Raw genomic sequence first — 21,772 nt, 5'->3', positions numbered from 1 at the left:
TTTTCCTGCTGTGTTTATTGATTAATCTTACAGAGACTGACAAGTCAGAAAAATATTTACTTGAAAGTAGTAACTATTTAAAATAAACCCAATGCCTGTTTTTATCTACATTAAACAACAGCATGACAAATAATGCTATTTTTGAGTAAAGAAAATATTAATAAAAATCGTGATGGGAAAATTCTAGTTTATATATTTAAAATTCTTTTGGAAATAAAACAGATTTAAGCGGTACAATGTCTTCTTCTGATTCTTACCTGCTAGCCTCTTCATCCAGGCTCCCTCATCAATCCCCAAGTTATTATATATGATTTTCAATATGTTCCCTAGAAGTGTGTTCATGTGCTCTGAGTTCAGGGCTGTGCAGCACATCTCGGCCCGTTCTGGATTGTTCTCAGGCCCATGCTCCCACCAACGAGACATGTAGCTGCAAAGCATGGGCAGTATGACTTCCATCACATGTGGCATTTGAGTGTAGCGAATGCCGGACTCAGCTAATTCCACGATTTCTTCCATGAGTTTCTCCAAAGACGGTATATTTGGACAAACATCTTCCACATTAGTTGGCAAACTGAGAGCTGGAGAAGTACACATAAAAAATGGATTATATTCAAAGAAAGTACTGAGATGATATGGCAGATTTCCACAGGCAACTATTGCATTTTGGACTTCAAAACTTAGCAAGATCTGGCATGCCTTTAACTGGCTCCTTCTCCCGTTTTTCAAGGTAGCTATTTCAAAGCTTCTGTTTCCTCCAAGTTCCTACTGTACCAGCACTCCCAGAAAACAGCCATTCCTCCTACTTCACAGCAAACAAGAGTATCAAATATTTCCTCCTCTAACTTTGCTGCTCTCATGACCTACAAGCCATTTATGACTGGCTCCACACTGGCCTCCTTTCCCCGTCTCTGAGTACGTTTTGAAGTCCCCCACTCATGGCTCCAACGAATACCCGATGCCTTGCTCAGGCCCGTATTTTCAGCCCTCTAATACCTCATACCCAGCAGATACTCAAATCTTTCCCGGATTACTTAGCTTTCCAGGCACTCTCCATCCGCAGGAACAAAGCTGCTTTACACTGCGCAGCAAAATCACACTTTACAACTCATCTTTCCAACGGTTCAGTGGCATTGCATATCCCTGACCAAATTCCCTTTTCCTAAAACTCCCTTCTTTCTTAACATCAATGTGCCCAGCCTTTCTGGCTCCCTCTGAACGTTGTCAGTGTCCTTACTGACTCTCTTCTCCTTGCTGAACTTTGTTGTTGTTGTTGTTGTTGTTGTTGTTGTTGAGATGGAGTCTTGCTCTGTTGCCAGGCTGCAGTGAGGTGGCACGATCTTGGCTCACTGTAACCTCTGCCTCCCCGGTTCAAGCGATTCTCCTGCCTCAGCTCCTGAGTAGCTGGGATTACAGGCACGCAGCACCGTGCCCGGTTAATTTTTGCATTTTTAGTGGAGACAGGGTTTCACCATGTTGGTCAGGCTGGTCTTGAACTCCTGACCTCGTGATCCACCTGCCTCGGCCTCTCAAAGTGCTGGGATTACAGGCGTGAGCCACCACACCTGGCCCTTGCTGAACTTTTAAATGCTGATTATCTTTAGGAATCTATCTTTGATTCTCTTCTTGTTTTTGGTTTGCATGTTCATCTAGACAATTTTGGCCATTCTTTCTGCTATAAGCTAATATCTCTAAAGCCATGTTTCTTAGAAACTGTTCTGACTCATCCTGGATGTCTCAACCGCAACTAAAACACAATGGGTCTAAATTTAAACTTCTCCTTTTCTCTCCAGCCTATCTTGAGCGTCCACTAACTTGGTGGGGACATTATCCAGTCAGTCACCCAGGCAAGAAACCTGGGAGAACGTCTAGGCTGCGATGCTCCCTCATCTGCCACATGAGATGACTCTCCCTCTAGGAGCTCTCACAATCAACACACATACATGCTGTCCAAGGGGCCTGCTCAGTCACCTTGCTCTTGAATTACCACCTATTCTAATTGCTGACTTATAGCTATTCATGTTCCTTATTGTTGTCGGGATACATTTCTGAAATGCAAATCTACTCATTTTACCTTTTTTTTTTTTTTTTTTTTTGAGACAGAACCCTGCTCTGTCGCCCAGGCTGGAGTACAGTGGTACAATCTTGGCTCATCGCAACCTCCACCTCCTGGGTTCAAGAGATTCTCCTGGCTCTGCTTCCCGAGTGGCTGGGATTACAGGTGCCCACCACCACACCTGACTACTTTTTTTATTTTTAGTACAGATGGGGTTTCACCATGTTGGCCAGGCTGGTCTCGAACTCCTGACCTCAGGTGCCTGCCTCCGCCTCCCAAAGTGCTGGGATTACTGGTGTGAGCCACTGCACCCAGCTCATTTACCTTTTTAAAGCCAGTAAAAGGATTCTATTTGCCACTGGTACAGTCCCCATTCCTCACCCGACATAAAAAGCCTTCCTCCCCTCTTTCTGGCTTTCTATTATTGTCTCATCTTTCACCCTTTACTCTCCTGAACGCTATCTCCACCACGTTAGAATGCTTGAAGTTTCTCCTCATGTAGCAGAGTTTCAGTCTTCCTAATTTCAAGACTCATCTTGTATCAGCTTTGTGAAGTCTTTCCAGGTGTTCCTGGCTAAAACTGCCTTTTTTGTTGTCCCCAGTACTTTTTATTTTTATTATTATTATTTTTTTTGAGACAGTGCATTGCTCTGTTGCCCAGACTTGAGTGCAATGGCATGATCTCAGTTCACTGCAACCTCTGCCTCCTGGGTTAAAGCGATTCTCCTACCTCAGCCTCCCAAGTAGCTGGGATTATAGGGGCCTGGCACCCTGCCTGGATAATTTTTGATTTTTAGTTGAGACAGGGTTTCACTATGTTGGCCAGGCTGGTCTCGAACTCCTGACCTCGTGATCCACCCACCTCGGCCTCCCAAAGTGCTGGGATTATAGGTGTGAGCCATTGTGCCCTGGCCCCAGTGCTCTTTATTCTTAATTCTATCACATATGTTATCGATCTTTCTCCCTCGACTGCCACTAAAAAGTCCCTGAGGGAAAAAATCGTCTTCTTCATCTTTGTATCATATCTCCCTCATCTACCACAGTGTACATCACAAACAAGTATTTGTTGAATGACTGAAAAATGAAATCATTACATTCAATTTCTTTACTTTGTTAGGCAAATGATATTACAGAAACGTAAGCAGGTAAATTATCTGCTTTGTGTATTTCCTTATCTGTAATGAAATAACAAATCTGCTTCATTATTGGTTCATAGCAAAAATATGAACTGATCAAAAGCCTCAATAAGGCAACCTTTATGTGTTTACACAGAAGATTAAGAGCTCAAACAACCATTTTTCACTAACTACTTACAAATACATTGTGGAAATCATGTGGAAAAATATTACAAAGCACATTCAACGTATTTTTCTTTAACTTCATGTTTTATATAAAGTCAGAATTATAAAATAGTCAAATAATGATTACGGGAATTATTAAAAGATTCTTTACTTCATGAAATTCACTGTAAAATCAATATAACCAGCAGCTCCCATAAAAACATGAGTTATACAGAGAAATAAGCTAATAAACAGGTATGAATTTGTGAACAGCAAACAATCCTTGCCCAAACTGTGAGAGCTCTTTAGGGCTACTGGAAAACAACTAAAATATAATAAACTTTATCAGACTTAGAAGACATTAAACAGGAAAAACATTCTATAAGAGATCACTTTTGTAGTGTTCAGGCTATGAGAACTGTGCTTTGATTGCTTGAAAGTACTGATTAGAAGAATAACTAGTTTATACTTTATTATTTGTATATCCAACTCAATTCAAATCCTAGTTAATAATTCAAATAACTTCTCAAAGTCCAACCATTGAAATCATCAGCAAGGGTTCAAAAGCTTTCTTAACTGGGACAGTGGAGAAAATGGGCCTATCTGCCCAGTGAATAATCAGATTTTCCTAAACACAACATGAATCGTGAGGATCTGTAGATTCTCTTTATCTATATAGGGAAACATAAATCTTAGGGACACATAAACTTGGGCCAGGTGCAGATTTAAAGTCATTGATTAAGTGTCTCTCAGATTTATGTTTTAAAGTGTTTTCATGAAAAAAGCTTCAACTATTAAAAAATCACATGGAATAAAATTGTCCTAATAAGGTAGACATATCTGGTGAAAAAGAAATAATTAAAAGTATAAATTCATAAAATCTAAGTAATAAAAATGGCATACACCTTGCTGACAAACTATAATAGATAACTGAATCATAAATCAGACCAACCTATTTTTTCCATATTTGATTATTATTTTGTCTTATTTTTAAGAGTTTTGTCTATGGCTCATTAACTGAGAAGAAATCCAATGAATTTTCTTTCAGAAATACTAGGGAAATTGAATATAGTATCCAAAAACAGAATACCTAAATAACATTTAAGAACAAACAAAATTGGAGATAGTAAACTGAAACAGCTCATTAAAAATCACGATTGGACAATATGATAAATATCAAGTTTTAGCTTCATATTTCAAAGCACTGCACATGTTTCTGTGTTACCTGCTCTTTCTCGTGAAGACTTGGTATTGTAGATGGAGTAAATATTATGTTTGTCCAGATGAGTTTCCAAAAATGCTACAGGAAAGGCACCAGCAAACGCAGCAAGACATTCTCCTAACGCAGAACGTTGCCTGTAAGTAGAAAATGCTTATGTTTTAATGTCTTCCAAGTGAGTAACTAAAAAAGTCATATTACAGTTAGCAAGTTTAACCTAAAAGGAATAATATTCCTACGAATTAACTTCCAAATCCAGTTTCTGCATTGCTAAACATCATGTGCTTTCAATAGCAATATCCTCACCATTTGAAAAAAAGCTAAACTATCTATTAGCAGAAAATTATCTGTCAACTTTTTTCCTCATATCTGATTGGACTAGTCCTTTTATTTCATTAATTCACTTTAAAATTCTGTTTCAATGAGTGATTCTCAGACTGATTCTGATAATCTGTGTTGGTATTCCAGAAATATCAATGTTTCTTTTGGATGACTTATGTTAAAGTATCTAGATTTTTAGATATTTTAGAAAAAGTTCCACTGTAACTTTTTCTAAATATCTATTTTTATCAAAATGTCTTTTCCTTACCTTTGAAATTTTATTTTTTTTTTGTTTTCCCCAATCACTTTATAATTGTAAAATTAGTTGCACAAAAAAGACTTAAAAACCAAGCCACCAAAAACCAAAACATTGTTCAGAACCTAAAAAAATGACCTCGAATTTTGTCCAGATAAATACATACGCAAAAACAACAAGGACAAAAACAAAAGTAACAGCAGTAAGAAGGAATTAGAGGGTTTGAAAAAACAGATATATTAAAATATTTTTTAAAATACTAACAATTCAGGCTACATGATACTGATTTATTCATAAAAAATCAAATAATAGAACAGAATAGAAATTCTAAATGTAATCTAGTAAATATATTACTCTATGTGATGGTTTATTTTACATCACGGAATAAATATTTAATAAATGATTACTTTACACATGGTTGATGATTTTTAAAAATTTTAAGTTGAATCCTACATAATACCCAAGAGAAATAAAATTCAGATATATTTCTAGCAAATTCCCTTCTTATCTCAGAGATAATTGTTCCAGACATTCTCTACTTTCCTCGAGCTTTCCACATGTCTTTTCTCAGCCATCGTCTGGCTTAGGACTCAAGTCATTCTTCATTGAGAAAATAGAAGCTACTAGACACAGACCTACCTGACATAGCTTCTACCTATTTTCTGTTGCATAGAGAAAAGTTATAAGCTTCGAAAGTCGCCTTCTAAAAGATACATTCTCGACTACCTTGTTCTGTAAATTGTCTGATTATTCATAGGACAAACTATCCCTCGCCACTATAATATTTATCAGTTTGCTTGTCTGTTTTGGTTTGGTTTCCTCCACCAGATATAAAACCTATGAGAGTAGATAGAGAAGTATCTTGTTTATTTCTGTACCCCAGCATCTGGCATTTAATAAATATTTAGGACACAAACAATAGGATTAAAAAGTTAAATATAAGGAACTGGAAGCATGTAAAGTCTAGGAGAATAAATGTTTGAAATTCTAACTGCTAAATGTGCAGTCTAAACTTATCAGAATCATAAAACTAAGGGGAAGAAACATACATGAAATAATTCATAGATATGATTATGTCAAAATTACATAAAATTTGATTATATAAAAATTCAAGATTACCATGTCATAAAATGCTATCTGCATACAGTTTTAATATATAAACACTATAAAGGTAAAAAACTGCTAAAACTCATGAAAACAGGAGAAACAATAGGCAAGAGGTTAAATCATTTCAATAAACAAAAGCATTATTACAAATCAGCATGACAATACATTAATAGAAAAATAGATGCAAGATGAGAAAAGCCAATTCATAAAGTAAAGAAACATAAATGGCAAGGTAAACATGAAAAAAAATAGCAAGTAGATAGTAATCAGGAAAGTGCATTTGAAAATATAAATAGTAATCCTATATTTTAATGATCACATACACAAGCACGAAAAAGAAAAAAAGATAATCTGAGTAAGGAACAAGTGAGGAAATTAGCATTCACTTCTAAAACTTGAGAATGTAAATGGAATCAATTTTCTGAAAACATAGTGAAATGAGTACCGTAATCCTGTAATATAGGCATACGCTTTAACCTACAATTCCAAATTCTGAGAATATAGCTAAGGGAAATAAGTATAAAAATACAATGGAATCTAGGAACATAGATCTAGCATTATATATATATTAGTGAAAAACAGAAAACAGCCAACATGTCAAAAATAAAGTCACATATCAATAAATTATACTTCCTTAATATCGTTCATAACCATAAAATAATATGAAAATTGAGTTTACTTAAAATGAAGGTAAAAAATCTAAAATGCTCAGAGTAAACTCAATTATGTTTCTCCATTGATCTAATTTTCTATTTTTATGTACAACTGTCATCCTATTTTAATTATTGTAGCTTTATAGGTTTTAATATCTGGTAGGCCAAATGAGTACCTGTTCATTACTCTTTTATTCCCCTGCAAATTCTATTGGCTAGTTTCATGGGTCTATTCTTTGAAATAAACTTTTGAATGATTTTGTGAAGTTGGATAAAAAGCAAATTTCTGTTTGAAATTGTATTATAATTACAGATTAATTTGGAGAGACCTTATATCTATTCATAATTAAATCTTCTATCAGAAAATGTTTTTATTTATTCTGGCCTTTTAAAAAAACTTCCCTGTTTTTCTTCTCTGGTTCACAGCAATTTCTTACTAAAGTTACCAGTGATCTCTTTATTTTAAATTTACTGGGGATACCTTTTCTTATGTTACCTATTCACATCATTTAACACTGCAAACCACTCCGTCCTGAAACTTGAGAACATGAGAAAATAAAACTAAGTTTAATAACTGCTCATATTCATGTTTACTTTGAATTTCTGATATATAATGAGAAACTGTACTAGCAGGTGCTTTCATAAGACTCAAACACTCTAAGTTGAAACTTCATATTAAGTATAGTCTTTACCATTAGTGTTTTACTTTCTTTTTATAACTCCATTGTCCTCTATTATATCAATGCTTATTTTGTTTAAAGATTGTCTAATTACTTCCAAGGAATTTCAAAGGTCAATCCGGTTTAGTTTATAACCAGGAAACAGGTTATGAAATGAAGATTCTTGAAATAAATAGTTATAAAACTTGAAGCAGCAATTAATACAAAATTAAACTTTAAAAATTCTTACCTCTCCACATAAATACTCTTGCTGGTTCCCAAAGCATATAAGCTAGTCAGAATTCTATAACAAGACACCTGGACATCTTCCACTAAGGAAAAAGAGAATCTCACTTGAAAGAAAAACCCACTTATTTATACATTGTCCTGAGAAAGTTTAAGCTATATACTATTAAGTTTAGGCTATATACTATTCATCCATAAAAAACAATGACATCATGTCTTTTGCAGCAACATGGATAGAATTGGGGGTTGTTATCTTAAGTGAAACAAGCCAGGCACATAAAGTCAAATATCACATTCCTCACTTATAAGTGGGTACTAAACCATGTGTACACATGGACATAGAAAGGAGAATAATAGACAAGACTCAGAAGCGTGAGGGGGCAGGAGCGGGTGGATGATGAGAAATTACTTAATGGGCACAACGTTCATTATTTGGGTGATGGATACCCTAAAAGTCCAGACAATTGTCCTTGTAACTCACACATTTATACAAATAAAAATAACTGAACAAAAGGCCCATCTAAGCATGCTTTTCTTTTCTTTCTTTCTTTTTTTTTTTTTTTTTTGTTGAGAGAGAGTCTTGGTCTGTCACCCAGGCTGGAGTGCAGTGGCAATAATGGCTCACTGCAACCTCCACCTCCTGGGTTCAAGCGATTCTCTTGTCTCAGCCTCCTGAGTAGCTGGGATTACAGGTGCGCACCATCATGCCCAGCTAAGTTTTGTGTTTTTAGTAGAGACAAGGTTTTGCCATATTGGCCAGGCTGGTCTCGAACTCCTGACCTCAGGTGATCCACCCACCTCAGCCTCCCAAAGTGCTGGGAATACAGGCATGAGCCACTGCGCCCAGACTAAGCATGCTTTCTTAAAACAAAATTTAAAATAAACATTCTGCCACTGGTAGTTGTGGCATCCACTAAGTAACAGCAATTTTTTCACAGATGTGCCCATCAACTGAGGAATGTACAATGCATGAATCTGAGTTGGTGATGCTGCTCAACAACGGCTCATGTCCTGAGCAGGACAGTGGGGAGTTGAAGCAGCTCATGTGCTATTTTTTCCACATAATCTCGGGCATTCTGTGTATATTTTTATTAACTACCAAATGCCAGGCCCAAAGAGAAGATTAAAGCTTCCCTAAAAACTATCAGAAACCTCTAAACAGGATACTGAGACACTCTAAAAGAGCAATTATTTAAACACAGACTTTGTCAATTACTTAGACACAGTCTTCACATTACTATGTTGCCAAGCTTGGAGAAACAATCTGCATTGACTCAGAAATAATTTGAAAACATTTAATGTTGCATTTTGTATGGTCCAACTGCATTAAAACATTTACGTGAAAAGAGGCAAAATGTGGAGATAGTGATCATTTGGAAACTTTACTTCAACAATGTGGAAGTTATTTGCTATAACCAGTACCTTACTGGTCTTCTCTGTGGGTGCATGTAATTCAGAGATCTATTTCTGTAAGAATGCTGTCTATCGCTCAAATGTCAACCTATAACGTTTTGCAATAAAAAAGGCATTTTAACATGGAAACGGTGTTTTCGTAATCCAGATGTGGCTATTACTGTTTTTGATTGTACTAGAGGGTATTTTGATTTTTTAAAAAAACTCCAAGATATAAATTTACATACATATGAGGTCTTCTCCGAACTGATGCTGGCCAATATGCTCAAATAATGACGACAGCATTGGAAGCAGGGCCACTGTGGTGTAATTGATAATCTGAGTAACCCCTTTGGGCTGGTTTCGGGTGTGAGTGAACTGGCCCTGCTTGAGGTTTTCCATGGTCTTCTCCAGATCCTCTGCGGCATTGTCCAGAAAAGCTCTGAGTGCACTTTTAACACTCTCCAGGCCAGTCTTCATCACTGTCCTAGAAGGTAAATAAGGGAGAGCTCGTATCTTCCAACAGGAACAAATGAAATATAAATGAAATGTGGTTCTCCTATGATGTTTATTTCTCCATTACTCTACCCACCTGGTAACTAACTTTTAAAATCAACTCTAAAACAAGTTTTTTCAATATACTTGAAGTTACAGCAGCACTGCTCCGTAAATTATCTTTTCCAAATACCTTTATAGTCAATTTATGAAAACCTTGCTGCAAAAGTCTGTGCTAATGCTGTATGTTTGCCATTAATGGCGTCCAATTTAACAACACACAGTTTCTGAGGGAGTATAGTTAATCCCAAATCCAACAAAACGGAATGTTTCCTGAGGCGACGGGTAGGAAAAGAAAAACATTTCATGTCAGCTAAACCAACTCAACAAATGATACAGAATGTCTGTGTTTTAAGGTGTAGCAATCAAGTCTTTTCTAAAGAAGCCGCTGAAGGCTGAACTTCATACACTAACACCACTATTTCTAGTAGGAAGTGAGGGTCTGTAATGGTGTCTCCTTTTTGCATTTATAATAGAAAAGATCTTAAATGAAATCTTAAACACAAGAATGGATAATCAAAGAGTATTGTGGAATGTTCTCTTTAGGAGACATTTATAAACTTTTATTTAGATTTATCCTAGATGTAAACTAAATGTATGGCTTAAAGGCTGAACCAATCGCGCTAAATGAACTGATTTTGTATTTGGTCAACATACTAGATTTCTGGTCAAGTTGACAGGGCAGAGTAGAAAGCACACAGATGGGAATTTGTCTACCTACACACTTAGTATGCAATCTTAAACATCACTTTATTCATCTGTAAAATGAGAATAAAACTCTGTTTCCTAAAAAGCCAAATGTTATTATGAATGTTAAGCACAAATATCATGCCTGGAAGCTAATAAGATCTCCAGAATTGTCAGATTACCATTTTTCCTGCATGATACATTACCAATTCAACCCTCCTTTATGGTCCTAGCTGCTACAGAAATTACTTGAGATTAAAATATAATCTATATATGATCATAAAAATAAGCTGCCATTGTATTAATTTAGAAAAGATTTTATTTTCACCTACACTAAAGACTTCATTACAAATCCAAAGAATAAAATCAAGACTCTGGGTCCTTCTTAACATTCTTAAATATATACATGTATCATTATTATAGTAATTTATTTAAGTAAAAATGTATCCATTTACCTTGCATCCAAAGTCTGACCCAAAATATGAAGACAGTTGACAATTGATGTTGCATCATTGCCTGAAGAGGAAACAAAATGCCATATAAATTGCCCTGAGAATTTCTCAATGTTCTTCTTTTCTACCAATATTTGTGCTAGAAAAATTAGTCAATGACACAACTCAACAGCAATAACTTAATTTAAAAGATTTTGTAATAATCAAGTTTGAAATCATGCAGTTTTTCTGCTTAAAAGTGGTTATGCAAATGTAAGTAGAAAAGCAATAAAGCATGTCTCATCAAATAGCTGACATGCCCAAGAAGCATTCAAAAGCATTGCACCAGGCTAAAAGAGTTTTAACCGAGGTTTTCAATAACCCCCTCTCCCTCCCATCTCACTGGATTTTTCAGTCTTATTGGTTACAAACTTTTAAAGTCAGCTCATATCCTTTATGAAATGAGGTGGGCTTAAAGTTTAAAATTTTTAATTCCATTTTAATTGCACCAAGTATTTCTGCTTTCTTATTTTATTCCACTGCATTAAGATGAATTAACTTGCCTGAATTTAATTGCATGAAGGTAAATTAATTTCCTTGAATGTTATTAGTCTTTGGCAAAAACCAAAAAGCACCAAACCATCATGTAAAAAAAAAAAAAATCAGAGGCTAAAGAGGTTAAATAATACTCCTATGAGATTTTGAGATGGTAGTAACTCCTCTTGAAAGTAATATAAAATTCACTCATTTTGATTGGCATATTTTACCAGGAAGTACAGAAATGTGAGTGATAAAAGCGTTACATATACTTTTCTTTGTAATGGTGATATAGAAAGCAAATAAAATGATGAATTCAAGGTAACAAAATAATTTGACCACTTATAATACAGTTTGACATGATCAGTTCCTCATTTTACACACACACACACACACACACACACACACACACACACAAAATCATCTCCTGGGTATTGAGATTGACAAATATTATTTGAATATTTGAATGTAAGTTTTTGTAATACTGGTATATGTTATATTATTTATACAAAAAAGTAACCTAAAATGAATGACCTAAGTATACACTGAAATTAACAATTGTATTAGAACATGGGCAAACCAGTTTAGTGATATGATACAAATAAGAAAAATAAGCTATTTATTACTGAGATTCTGAGTCTTTATAAAAATATTCCCTCATCTTGTGCTTCAAGTCTCAGAATTCCTGGTAATAATGAAGACAAAAGGAGCAGAAAGGTAGGATTTGTTATTTCCCTGTTCATTGGTAGATGCCAGCTCTGGGGCTTCTCCTGGAACCCTTAGATGTATTCATTTGATGATTAATTCATTTAACAAATAAAGATTAAAACCAGGCACTGTCAAATTTCCAGTAATAAACAAAATAGTCCTCGTGGTACTAGCATTTTAAAGGGGGATATAGATAATGAATCAGTAAGCAAAAAAAAAAAACACAACAAAATATTTAGCAAAATATCAGCATATAACACAATAGCAGGCCACAGTTAAAGACATGTATAAAATATATTTGTTATATATAAAAATAGATTATATAAATATATAATATATAAGTACATAAATAAATTATATATAACATATATATTATATATAAATATAAAATATAAAGTATATATTACATATTTGTTACAAATATATATATTTCAAATCTATATATATTTGTTCCATATATATATATTTGTTCCATTTATATATATTTTTGTTCCATATATATATATATGTTCCATATATATATAAAATATCAGAAACTGGGTAGAATAACAGGGAAAGAGGTCACGAGTCCTTCCTGGAGGCAGCATTTGAGCAGAGGTTGGAATGACACGAAGAAACAAACCATCCATGTATCTGAGAAGGAGACCCAGGTACAGGGAAGAGCACATGCAAAGGCTCTGAGGCAAAAAATGAAGCTGGTGTTCCAAGCAAGGAGGGTCCAGTGGCTAAGGTGGTCAGAGCGAGAGGAAAGAAGCAGAGTATGAGGCGGAGAGGTGGGAGATGTCAGGTTCTAGAGCTTCGTTAGAGCAAGCCCTTGGATTTTCAGTGCAGTAGGAAGACATTCTTAGGTTCTGAGCAGGATGGGATATGATATGATTTCTATTTTCAAAGAATTCCCTATGTGGGAAATTCTGGAAGAGCAAGAGTGGAAGACAATTAGGGACCTACTGCAGGAACGGAATCAGTTCACTGATGATGGTGAATTCAGAATAGGATATCAGTGGTGAAGAACTTAAGAACATATATTTGAAGGATTTACTTATGGATTGAATGTGAGGTGAGCGGGAAAGCAGTTAAGGATAACTCTAAGGTTTTCTGCCTAAGTAACTGGGTGAAAGGCGGCATCATTGCATGGTATACACAGGAAGAAGCAGACTGTGGGAGGAAAGGGATGCAGCCGGTGGGTGGGGTGGGGGCGGTCCTGACCCCTGCTTTGCGCATATTAAGTGTGATGGGCCTATTAGTAATTCGGGTAAAGATGTAGAACAGGCAATTGATTAAAAAAAAAAAAAAAGGCTGGGCGCGGTGACTCAAGCCTGTAATGCCAGCACTTTGGGAGGCCGAGACGGGTGGATCACGAGGTCAGCAGATCCAGACCATCCTGGCGAACACAGTGAAACCCCGTCTCTACTTAAAAAATACAAAAAACTAGCCGGGCGAGGTGGCGGGCGCCTGTAGTCCCAGCTACTCGGGAGGCTGAGGCAGGAGAAGGCGTGAACCCGGGAGGCAGAGCTTGCAGTGAGCTGAGATCCGGCCACTGCACTCCAGCCTGGGTGATAGAGCGAGACTCCGTCTCAACAACAACAACAAAAAGTCTTCAGTGCAGGTAAGAGATCTAAGCCAGAGCTATACACTTGGGCATTGTAAACATACATTTAATTCTAAACATCATGGGTCTAAATGAAACCAGCCAGCACGAATATAAGTATAGAAGAAAAAAGGCCCAGGGCCTCCATTGTTTGGAGGCAGAGAAGATAAGAAAGATGCAGTACAGACGATGGGAAAGAGAAGCCCCATGAGGAAGAAGAGATCCAGTGCAATGTGTATGGGTCCTATGCCACTATTAATCAACCCGAAATCAGAGCGGCAGGTCCTTCACTTTTCCTAAAACACCCAGTTGTCTGTCCTTTCCAATCTGCTGTCTGTCATTATAGATTGGCAGTGTTTGTACTTGGTACTGAGTTTTCCTGTGCCCTTTCCCATGAGGGGTGGCCGGGGCTATTTTAAACTTCTATTAATATAAGCTTGAGAGGCTGAGATTTTTGTTTGCTTTGCTCTCTGCACCTAGAATAGTGTGTGACATACAGCAGGGCCTTAAGATACTTGTGGACTGGCTTTGGGATGTAAGAAGAGTAGGAAACAGCACCAGTAGCCAGACAAATTCTGTGGGTTGACTGAAACTCTGTATTGGGAATATGAAATTTCTGTGATGCTAAAGGAATAAACTATAAACTCCACACATTTTTACATTTTGGTAGGCCCCTTTTAGATGCAGTACAACTTTAAATAGAAATACCTCTATGTGAAAAATGGGAAAGGGACTCTAAGAATGCAGAAAAAGTAGAGCCTTCAATATTTTAATTTGTAGACCAGGCAAAAGCATCAATCCCATTAGCATATGTAAGAAGCCTAAAATAATGATTAGTCTTGAAGAGGTAAAGCATGTGGTAAGACTTTTCAATAAAATAACGGCTTAAATATTGTCCTTAAAGCTATCCAGATCACCACAATCAGAAATGTCAATCAACAGGAAGGGCCAGTAGAGTTTTCTAAGATGATAAAACTTTAAGGTGGCAACAAGACTTTTATGTACTTAAGTTTACATAATTGCTTCATTGCTCTGGGTGGTGTAAAAACCAAAAGATTGATACTTTTCAACTCACAGTATTCCAAGGACCCAGCTATTTCCCTTGTCCTCAGATACACACCTCTCATCACCTCTAGGCACTTAGGGAAACACTGATAGATTGCCTGTTTGTCCTTAAGATTGTGTATTTATATCAGTGCATCAAGGTGTATGTAAACATAAAAAGTACATAATTAAAATAACAACTTATACCTGAGTCTAATAACAATGGAGACAACACTGGGTTTTAAAAAACATTATGACAACTCTCATATACGACTCTCTAAATAATAAAAACAACAAATTACATAATATAAATATAAATAATTCTTGCACATTGTTTTTTTAAATAAAGTTTCTATAACTCAGGAATTCTCAGTGTTAAATTTGAGATATATGGCAGTTCTGTCTTATACTCTGATAAACTGAGAATTCAGAGAATGTTGACTTCTCTCTCTTCTGGAAACAGTGATAGCAGTCATTCTACTTTTTATTTTTCTCTACTTTTCTAATATTGCATTCTTTTCTCTGAAGAAATGATCAATCTTGGCAGAACTTTATTAATAATGTGAAATATCACTATGCCAGAACTTATAAATTTCTCTCACAATTATGAGGGAATAGAGAGAAATTGAAGAGTGTCAATGACTTTGTTATTTCTAAAGTCTGTGATATTGAACAGAGTAAAATTATTGGTTCCCTAATTTGGTGAGGAGTTTCAGTCAAACTGAGGATACATTTTGAATAACTATAGTCTACTCATTTTTCAAAGCCAGGAAATTGTCCTGTAGGGCTATGTTCAATTGAAAGAATTATGTGTATCGCTCTAATACTATGTTGCTCTAACACTATGTATACTTTATTACTTTCATTATAGGCATCTAATTCCAATATTTCTGAACTTCTCTAAAATGTAGGATTTTTTACAGTATATATAATAAGTTAAATCTAGGGAAGAATTGTTCTTGCCATGCATATTGTCATAGTCCTACAGAATTTTTAAATTAGAGAAACATCTCAATGATCCTCCGGTTACAAAGAACAAGGATAAGAAAATAGTGACAGATTGTGCATGATTGGACTATTACATTCTCAACTTAATGGCACACTGGATCCTCAAATAGGCTTCTATCCCCAGTGATTCTGAGTACTTTAAGTAATTTTTCTTTTATTATATGTGTCCTACCAAACACAAGTACAATCTGAGCCTTGTTAGAGATAATACAAACATATTAATTTTCTAATATAATAACTTCTGAGATAAGACAGCAATCATCATATAAATACATCAGTGTTTTTTGGGAGAGATATTAGAAGTATCAACATGAACTTAATCCACTAATTTATTGATTAGGGAGAAATAAGAGATGATAGAATCCATTCTATTACTTTACTTAGTATCTACTTTTAAAACTCTCCCAAACATAACATTAAGATTTAGGCACTGGTATAAGTTAGGCATACTCACCTAGAAAAAAACTGAGTATTTTAACAACAGCTACTGCTTCATGTTAAACACATAATAATATTTATCTTGATTAATACTCCTGTAGCCAATATTGGAGTTGCATTAATGATGTTATATATCGGGTTCTTGGTCAACCCAGAAGTGTTGCAATACTATGCTCATTGTATTACAAAATGCTGGCTTTTTGTAATAACATCAGGTATTCCCAGATGTACCTATGTCATTAATTCAGAAATTCTCCACTAACTCTGAGGAGTGTCCAGGTCATTCAGTGTCTCACGAGGATGTTAAAAAGGCACCAGAAAACTGGAAATAAACTGGCCTATAAGTGATAAATATTTTGTACCAGCCTTTTCAAATAGTTCCTGGAACTGAAAGGATCATTGTTGGTTGAGTTTCATGATCTTATTATTTTAAGGGTCATTAATTGTGTGTTATTTTCTTTTCACTGTAAGTGGCCTAAGTACTTCCATGGACCTCTTAAGGAATAAGAGAAAAAAACAAAAACAAAACATGATTCTCACCAATTGTAGGATAATTAGGTACCATATTTTTCTTAATAATCTCTTAAGCAAAATAAACAAAGAAAGCTGTGTCGTTTGTGAATGTAAGAAAATTTCCAAGTTCTTAGCACTTATCTCATAAGAAGTGTCTGCATACTTATCTATCTTCTCTATTAGACTGTAGGCTTCTGGAAGGCCGGATCTGGTTGGCTTATTCATTCATTCATTCATCCATCATATATTCCTAAAATATCCACTGTGTGCCAGACTCCCTGCTAGGCACTGAGAATGCAACAGTAAGACCTCACAGAGCTGAGAGTTTTTGCGAGTGAGACGTTAATCCGGTAAGCACACCATCAGTGATATGGAGGAAAAGTACACGGCACCAGAGACTGTTATAACAGCAGAAGGGAGTACTACCAGGGAGGTCAGGGAAGCCTTTCCTGAGAGAGTAATATTTGGATTGAAGTTTGAAGGATGGATAGTTTGTTATGAGTGTGAAGGATTGAGGATATGAGTGTGATGTGTGAGGGTCCTTTAGTCAGGCGATAATTACAGCATGTGCAAAAACCCTGGGCAGAAAGGAATGTAACACATTCAAGAGGCAGAGAGAAGGCCAAGGAAGCTGAAGCAGCATAGGGAGCAGGAGAGACTAGGCTGGGACATGAGGATGGAGTGGCCCATGGGGAATGGAGGGTGAAACACTAACGTGGCTAGGTTAAGAAATGTGCTTTCTATCCTAAAGGCATGGGAAGCCACTGAATATGCAGGAGTGTGATCAGAGAAGCGTGTTTTGAGAAGATTCAACAAGATCATCGTGGAACACGGTTGAGAGAGGCAGGAGGGGACTCAGAGAGAATGGTCAGTATGCTCCTGCAATAGTACAAGTGAAAGATGTTTGCATATTGTCTGGGTTCCGGAGTGGAAAGAGAAATAAGTCTTCATTTCCTATCCTCACATCTTGAGTGAATGCCTTTCACATGGCAGACATACAATACATGTTTATTGAATGAATGCATAAAATGAATATCATTAAGGTATTCTATTTATTTTCACAGGTAAAAAGAAAGCCGTTAAGGAGTGCTGATAAGCACTGCCTGTGCCGCCCTCACTATTACTGTTGGACTCTTAGTTATCAGATGCTGCTTCCTCTAAAAATGATTGAAAGATTCTAACAGACTGTAATAGAACGGCTGATGTATCCTCTAACTGCCTTGAAAATAGTAATCAGAATTTCTAGGTAGCAAAAGTCAGGGGAAACTCTGGGAATAAAAGCACTATTTCTTTAGTCAACATTGGGTCCTTGAAAATGGCCAATGATAAGGATATCAGTTGTCAACCTGCCTATGTCCTGTTTATCTCCTACCTGGATTTCCAAAATTCATTATGTGCAGCAACTTACAATCACTACCAAGCTTTTCAGAATTCAAACAGGGAAGTCTATATTTAAACAAGATGCTATTTTCTTTCTTTTTCATTCCATAAATTATTCTAATTGATTCATCAGAATTCTGTGGGTAATATGGCTTGTCTTCCTTTTCAAAAACCTTAAATTTTTCAACATAAAATAAAATGGTTCAAATGCCTCAAAAATAATAGATGAGGCATAAAAACACTATTATCTTAATTCCTGAATAGTGTCCCTCAATGCAGAAGAAATATTTTAAAGTAGATAACAGATAAACAAAAAATATAAAAGCCCAAGTTTTAAGAATCCTCATTTCATATGTCAGAAAAATATTTCAACCACAGGTGAGGTTTGGAGATATAATTACAACATGGCAGCCAACCTAGAATAAATATTTCATTACCCATCAAACTCTGCTCACCCAATTACTACCACTAGAACAAGTATTTTGTCTCTTCATTTATTTTAATGCTCCTGTCTTGTCTCCAGTTTCTGACATATTTAAGGTTAACGTGTATCTTTCTACATCCTTACCTTCACTGATCATCACAAAACTCAAGTATTTTCTTGCTAACCTCAACTTTCAATTGTGTCTTAATTTACTCTTAGGTTTAGGTCATGAAAAAATCTTTAAATCAAGATAGTACAGGAAATACGAGATAGTACTGGGAATATGTGAAGCTTAAATGCTTAAGACTTAAAGATTCGGCCGGCGTGGTGGCTCACGCTTGTAATCCCATTGATGATCAATGTATTTCCTGCCAGAATGCAAGAAAATGATAAAGGTAGAGTGAAAAAAATAGATTAATATGACCATATACAAACAAGTACTGCATATATGCTACTGGATCTCTCTGTTTGGAAAAATCCACATTGGCATAGCTGATAAATCAAAAAGTAAATAGTTGGGTTATAACACTTCGGATTCATTCTGGAAATGGGTGGATTTTAAAGGCTTTACTGTGTTTATTTTTGTGTGTGTGGTATGCAATGTTGGCTCACTGCAACCTCTGCCCCCCAGGCTCAAGTGATCCTCCCACCCCAGCCTCCTGAGTAGCTGGGATCAAAGGTGTGTGCCACCACGCATGGCTAATTTTTTGTATTCTTAGTTGAGATGGGGTCTCACCATGTTACCCAGGCTGGTCTTGAACTCCTGAGCTCAAGCGATCTGTCCACCTTGGCTTCCCAAAGTGCTGGGATTCCAGGTGTGAGCCACTGCACCTGGCCGTGTGTGTGTATTTTAAATGGCCAAGTGTCCTAGTTTAGTATGTAATTCATGTCAATAAAGTATAATAAGCTTTAGATAAATTAACAAAATCTAATAATTATAATAATACTAGAAACACCTTATATGTGAAAACTATAAGGTTACACTTTACATGGCACTTCAACATGAATTATTTCACACAAAATCGATCTCTAAGTTTATTAGGTATTTTAGCCCACTTTAACAATGGAAAAAATGCAGGTTCAGAGAATTTAAGTCCCTTGTGCAAATCATTCAGCTCGTTAAGTTAGAAAAATAGGACTTACAGCAAGGTTTTCTGATTCCAAGCCTGCTATTCTCTCTAGGATGTCATGTTAGCATCTACAACCCATAATATGTGAAGTTTAAATACTATACCAATACCCATAATATGTGATGCTTAAATGCTTAAGTCTTAAAGATTTGACTGGGCATGGTGGCTCACACCTGTAATCCCAGCACTTTGGGAAGCTGAGGTGGGCAGATCACCTGAGGTCAGGAGTTTGAGACCAGCCTAGGCAACATGGTGAAATCCTGTTTCTATGAAAAATACAAAAAATTAGCCATGCGTGGTGGTGTGCACCTGTAATCCCAGCTACTCGGGAGGCTGAGGCAGGAGAATTGCTTGAACCCAGAGGCAGAGGCTGCAGTGAGCTGAGATCACACCACTGCACTCCAGCTTGATGGGCAACAAGAGCGAAACTTCATCTCAAAAAAAACCAAAAAAGACCTAAAGATTCTAATAGTTTGGGAAGTGTGTACTAGAGTATGTTTGATTAATAAAGGCTTCTTGAAATTTATATTTTTATAGGCAAATATCAAAGCAAATTTGAAATAATAACATACATTTTAATAAAACAAAAATGTGTAAAAATACGCTTTGAGATGTAAAAAAACACATACCAATTCTCCAATAATTTCCCCTTAAAAATAAAAATAATAGTATTAAAAGGCTAAGGGATGAAACCACAATGTCTAATTGAAATACTAGGACCACATGGGGAAGGAGTTAATGTTAAGGTCTAGTTTTTCCCCCCTAACAAGCATGACAAACTGTATTACACATTTATCTTCAATGATCAAAATTAAATGATATATTTAACAAAAATGGAATTTCAAGAACAGCTGAAACGAATCCATGGAATGAAGTCTACATAGAGTTCCTTTGGAGATGGTTATAATTTGAAAAATGGCACAAGGGAGGCTCCTGGGCATCTTGGAAGTGTTCCATGTCTTGGCCTGAGCCATGATGAAACAGTTGTATATGCATACACATTTTCATCGAGTTGTTCTTTTTATTTGCTTGTATTAGAGACAGGGCTTTGTTCTGTTTCCTAGAATAGAGTACAATGGTATGATCGTAACTCACTGCTGCCTCAAATTCCTGGACTCAGTGATCCTTCCATGTCAGTGTCCTGTGTAGCCAAGACTACAGGCGTGTGCCACTGCACCTGGCTAATTAATTTTTTTTTCCTTTTTGTAGAGGCAAGGTCTCACTATGTTGCCCCAACTGGTCTTGAACTCCTGTCCTCAAGTGATTCTCTCACCACAACATCCCAAAGTGCTGGGATACAAGCATAAGCCACCACACCTCGCCAAGATGTTCTTCGGATTTTGTACTTCATGTATGGAATACCTCAAAAAAAATTTTTAAAGGAAATTATAGTGAGGTATAACAGGAAAAGAAGACTAAACAATAAGCAGGAAGTTAGAAATAGCACCAAAGAAAATATTATTAGGCTCATTAATAAGACCGCAAAAGGGCAGCTGATATGTATAATTAGCTAGTACTTGCTGCAGACAAATGGAGAATATTTGAATCCATTGTTATTCTGAGAAGGTTAAAGAGTATATGAAAATCCTGCCTGAATAAGCCCATGAAAATTTTTCTCTGTTGAAGAGAAGTGAAACAAAAGTCAGTGAACTAGAAATTATTCTAAAGATAACTGCCCCACTGATTTTTAAATAACTGAAATATTAATGTTAAAAACTCAGGCAATTTTAATGAAATATAAATTTTCACTACTATATTTAAGAGCATCAAATATTGGATATAATACTAGAAACCAAATATAGCAAAAACCTACTATATCCAGAAACTATTATTTCTCAAAAAATGTAATGTGAAGAACTTATTTGTGCATATGTGTATATATGTATATATATACACACACACACATATATATACACACCCATTCCTCAGTTCAACTGTGACTTTGTGGAAATGACTTAATTTTTTTAATCCTTAGCTTTTCCTGTAAAGAGAATTGAACTTATAATACCTCTAGCAATACATTCAATGTTTCATTACTAAAATCACCCCAACACTGTCTCAAAACCTAGAGAGCAAAGGGCTCACATTTTCTTTGGCAGTTTATAAAATCAGATGCAGGAAAGTGTGAAACACAAATTCCACC

The 21,772-nt window shown here is 36.0% G+C and overlaps 1 protein-coding gene across 1 annotated transcript in view; it reads right to left on the bottom strand.

Moving 5' to 3' along the window:
- Nucleotides 1-21,772, bottom strand: part of RYR2 (ryanodine receptor 2) — a 634,673-nt gene that overhangs the window by 125,208 nt on the left and 487,693 nt on the right. The window contains exons 65-69 of the mRNA XM_025401874.1: nt 10,884-10,944; nt 9,435-9,673; nt 7,799-7,880; nt 4,559-4,689; nt 258-578 (exon numbers count right to left, since the gene is read on the bottom strand). Coding sequence (XP_025257659.1) covers nt 258-578; nt 4,559-4,689; nt 7,799-7,880; nt 9,435-9,673; nt 10,884-10,944 — 834 coding nt within the window. The remainder of the gene's footprint in view (nt 1-257; nt 579-4,558; nt 4,690-7,798; nt 7,881-9,434; nt 9,674-10,883; nt 10,945-21,772) is intronic.

The sequence above is a fragment of the Theropithecus gelada genome, chromosome 1 (genome assembly GCF_003255815.1).
Source record: "Theropithecus gelada isolate Dixy chromosome 1, Tgel_1.0, whole genome shotgun sequence".
NCBI lineage: Eukaryota > Metazoa > Chordata > Mammalia > Primates > Cercopithecidae > Theropithecus > Theropithecus gelada.
This window is presented reverse-complemented; position numbering and strand designations above follow the sequence as displayed.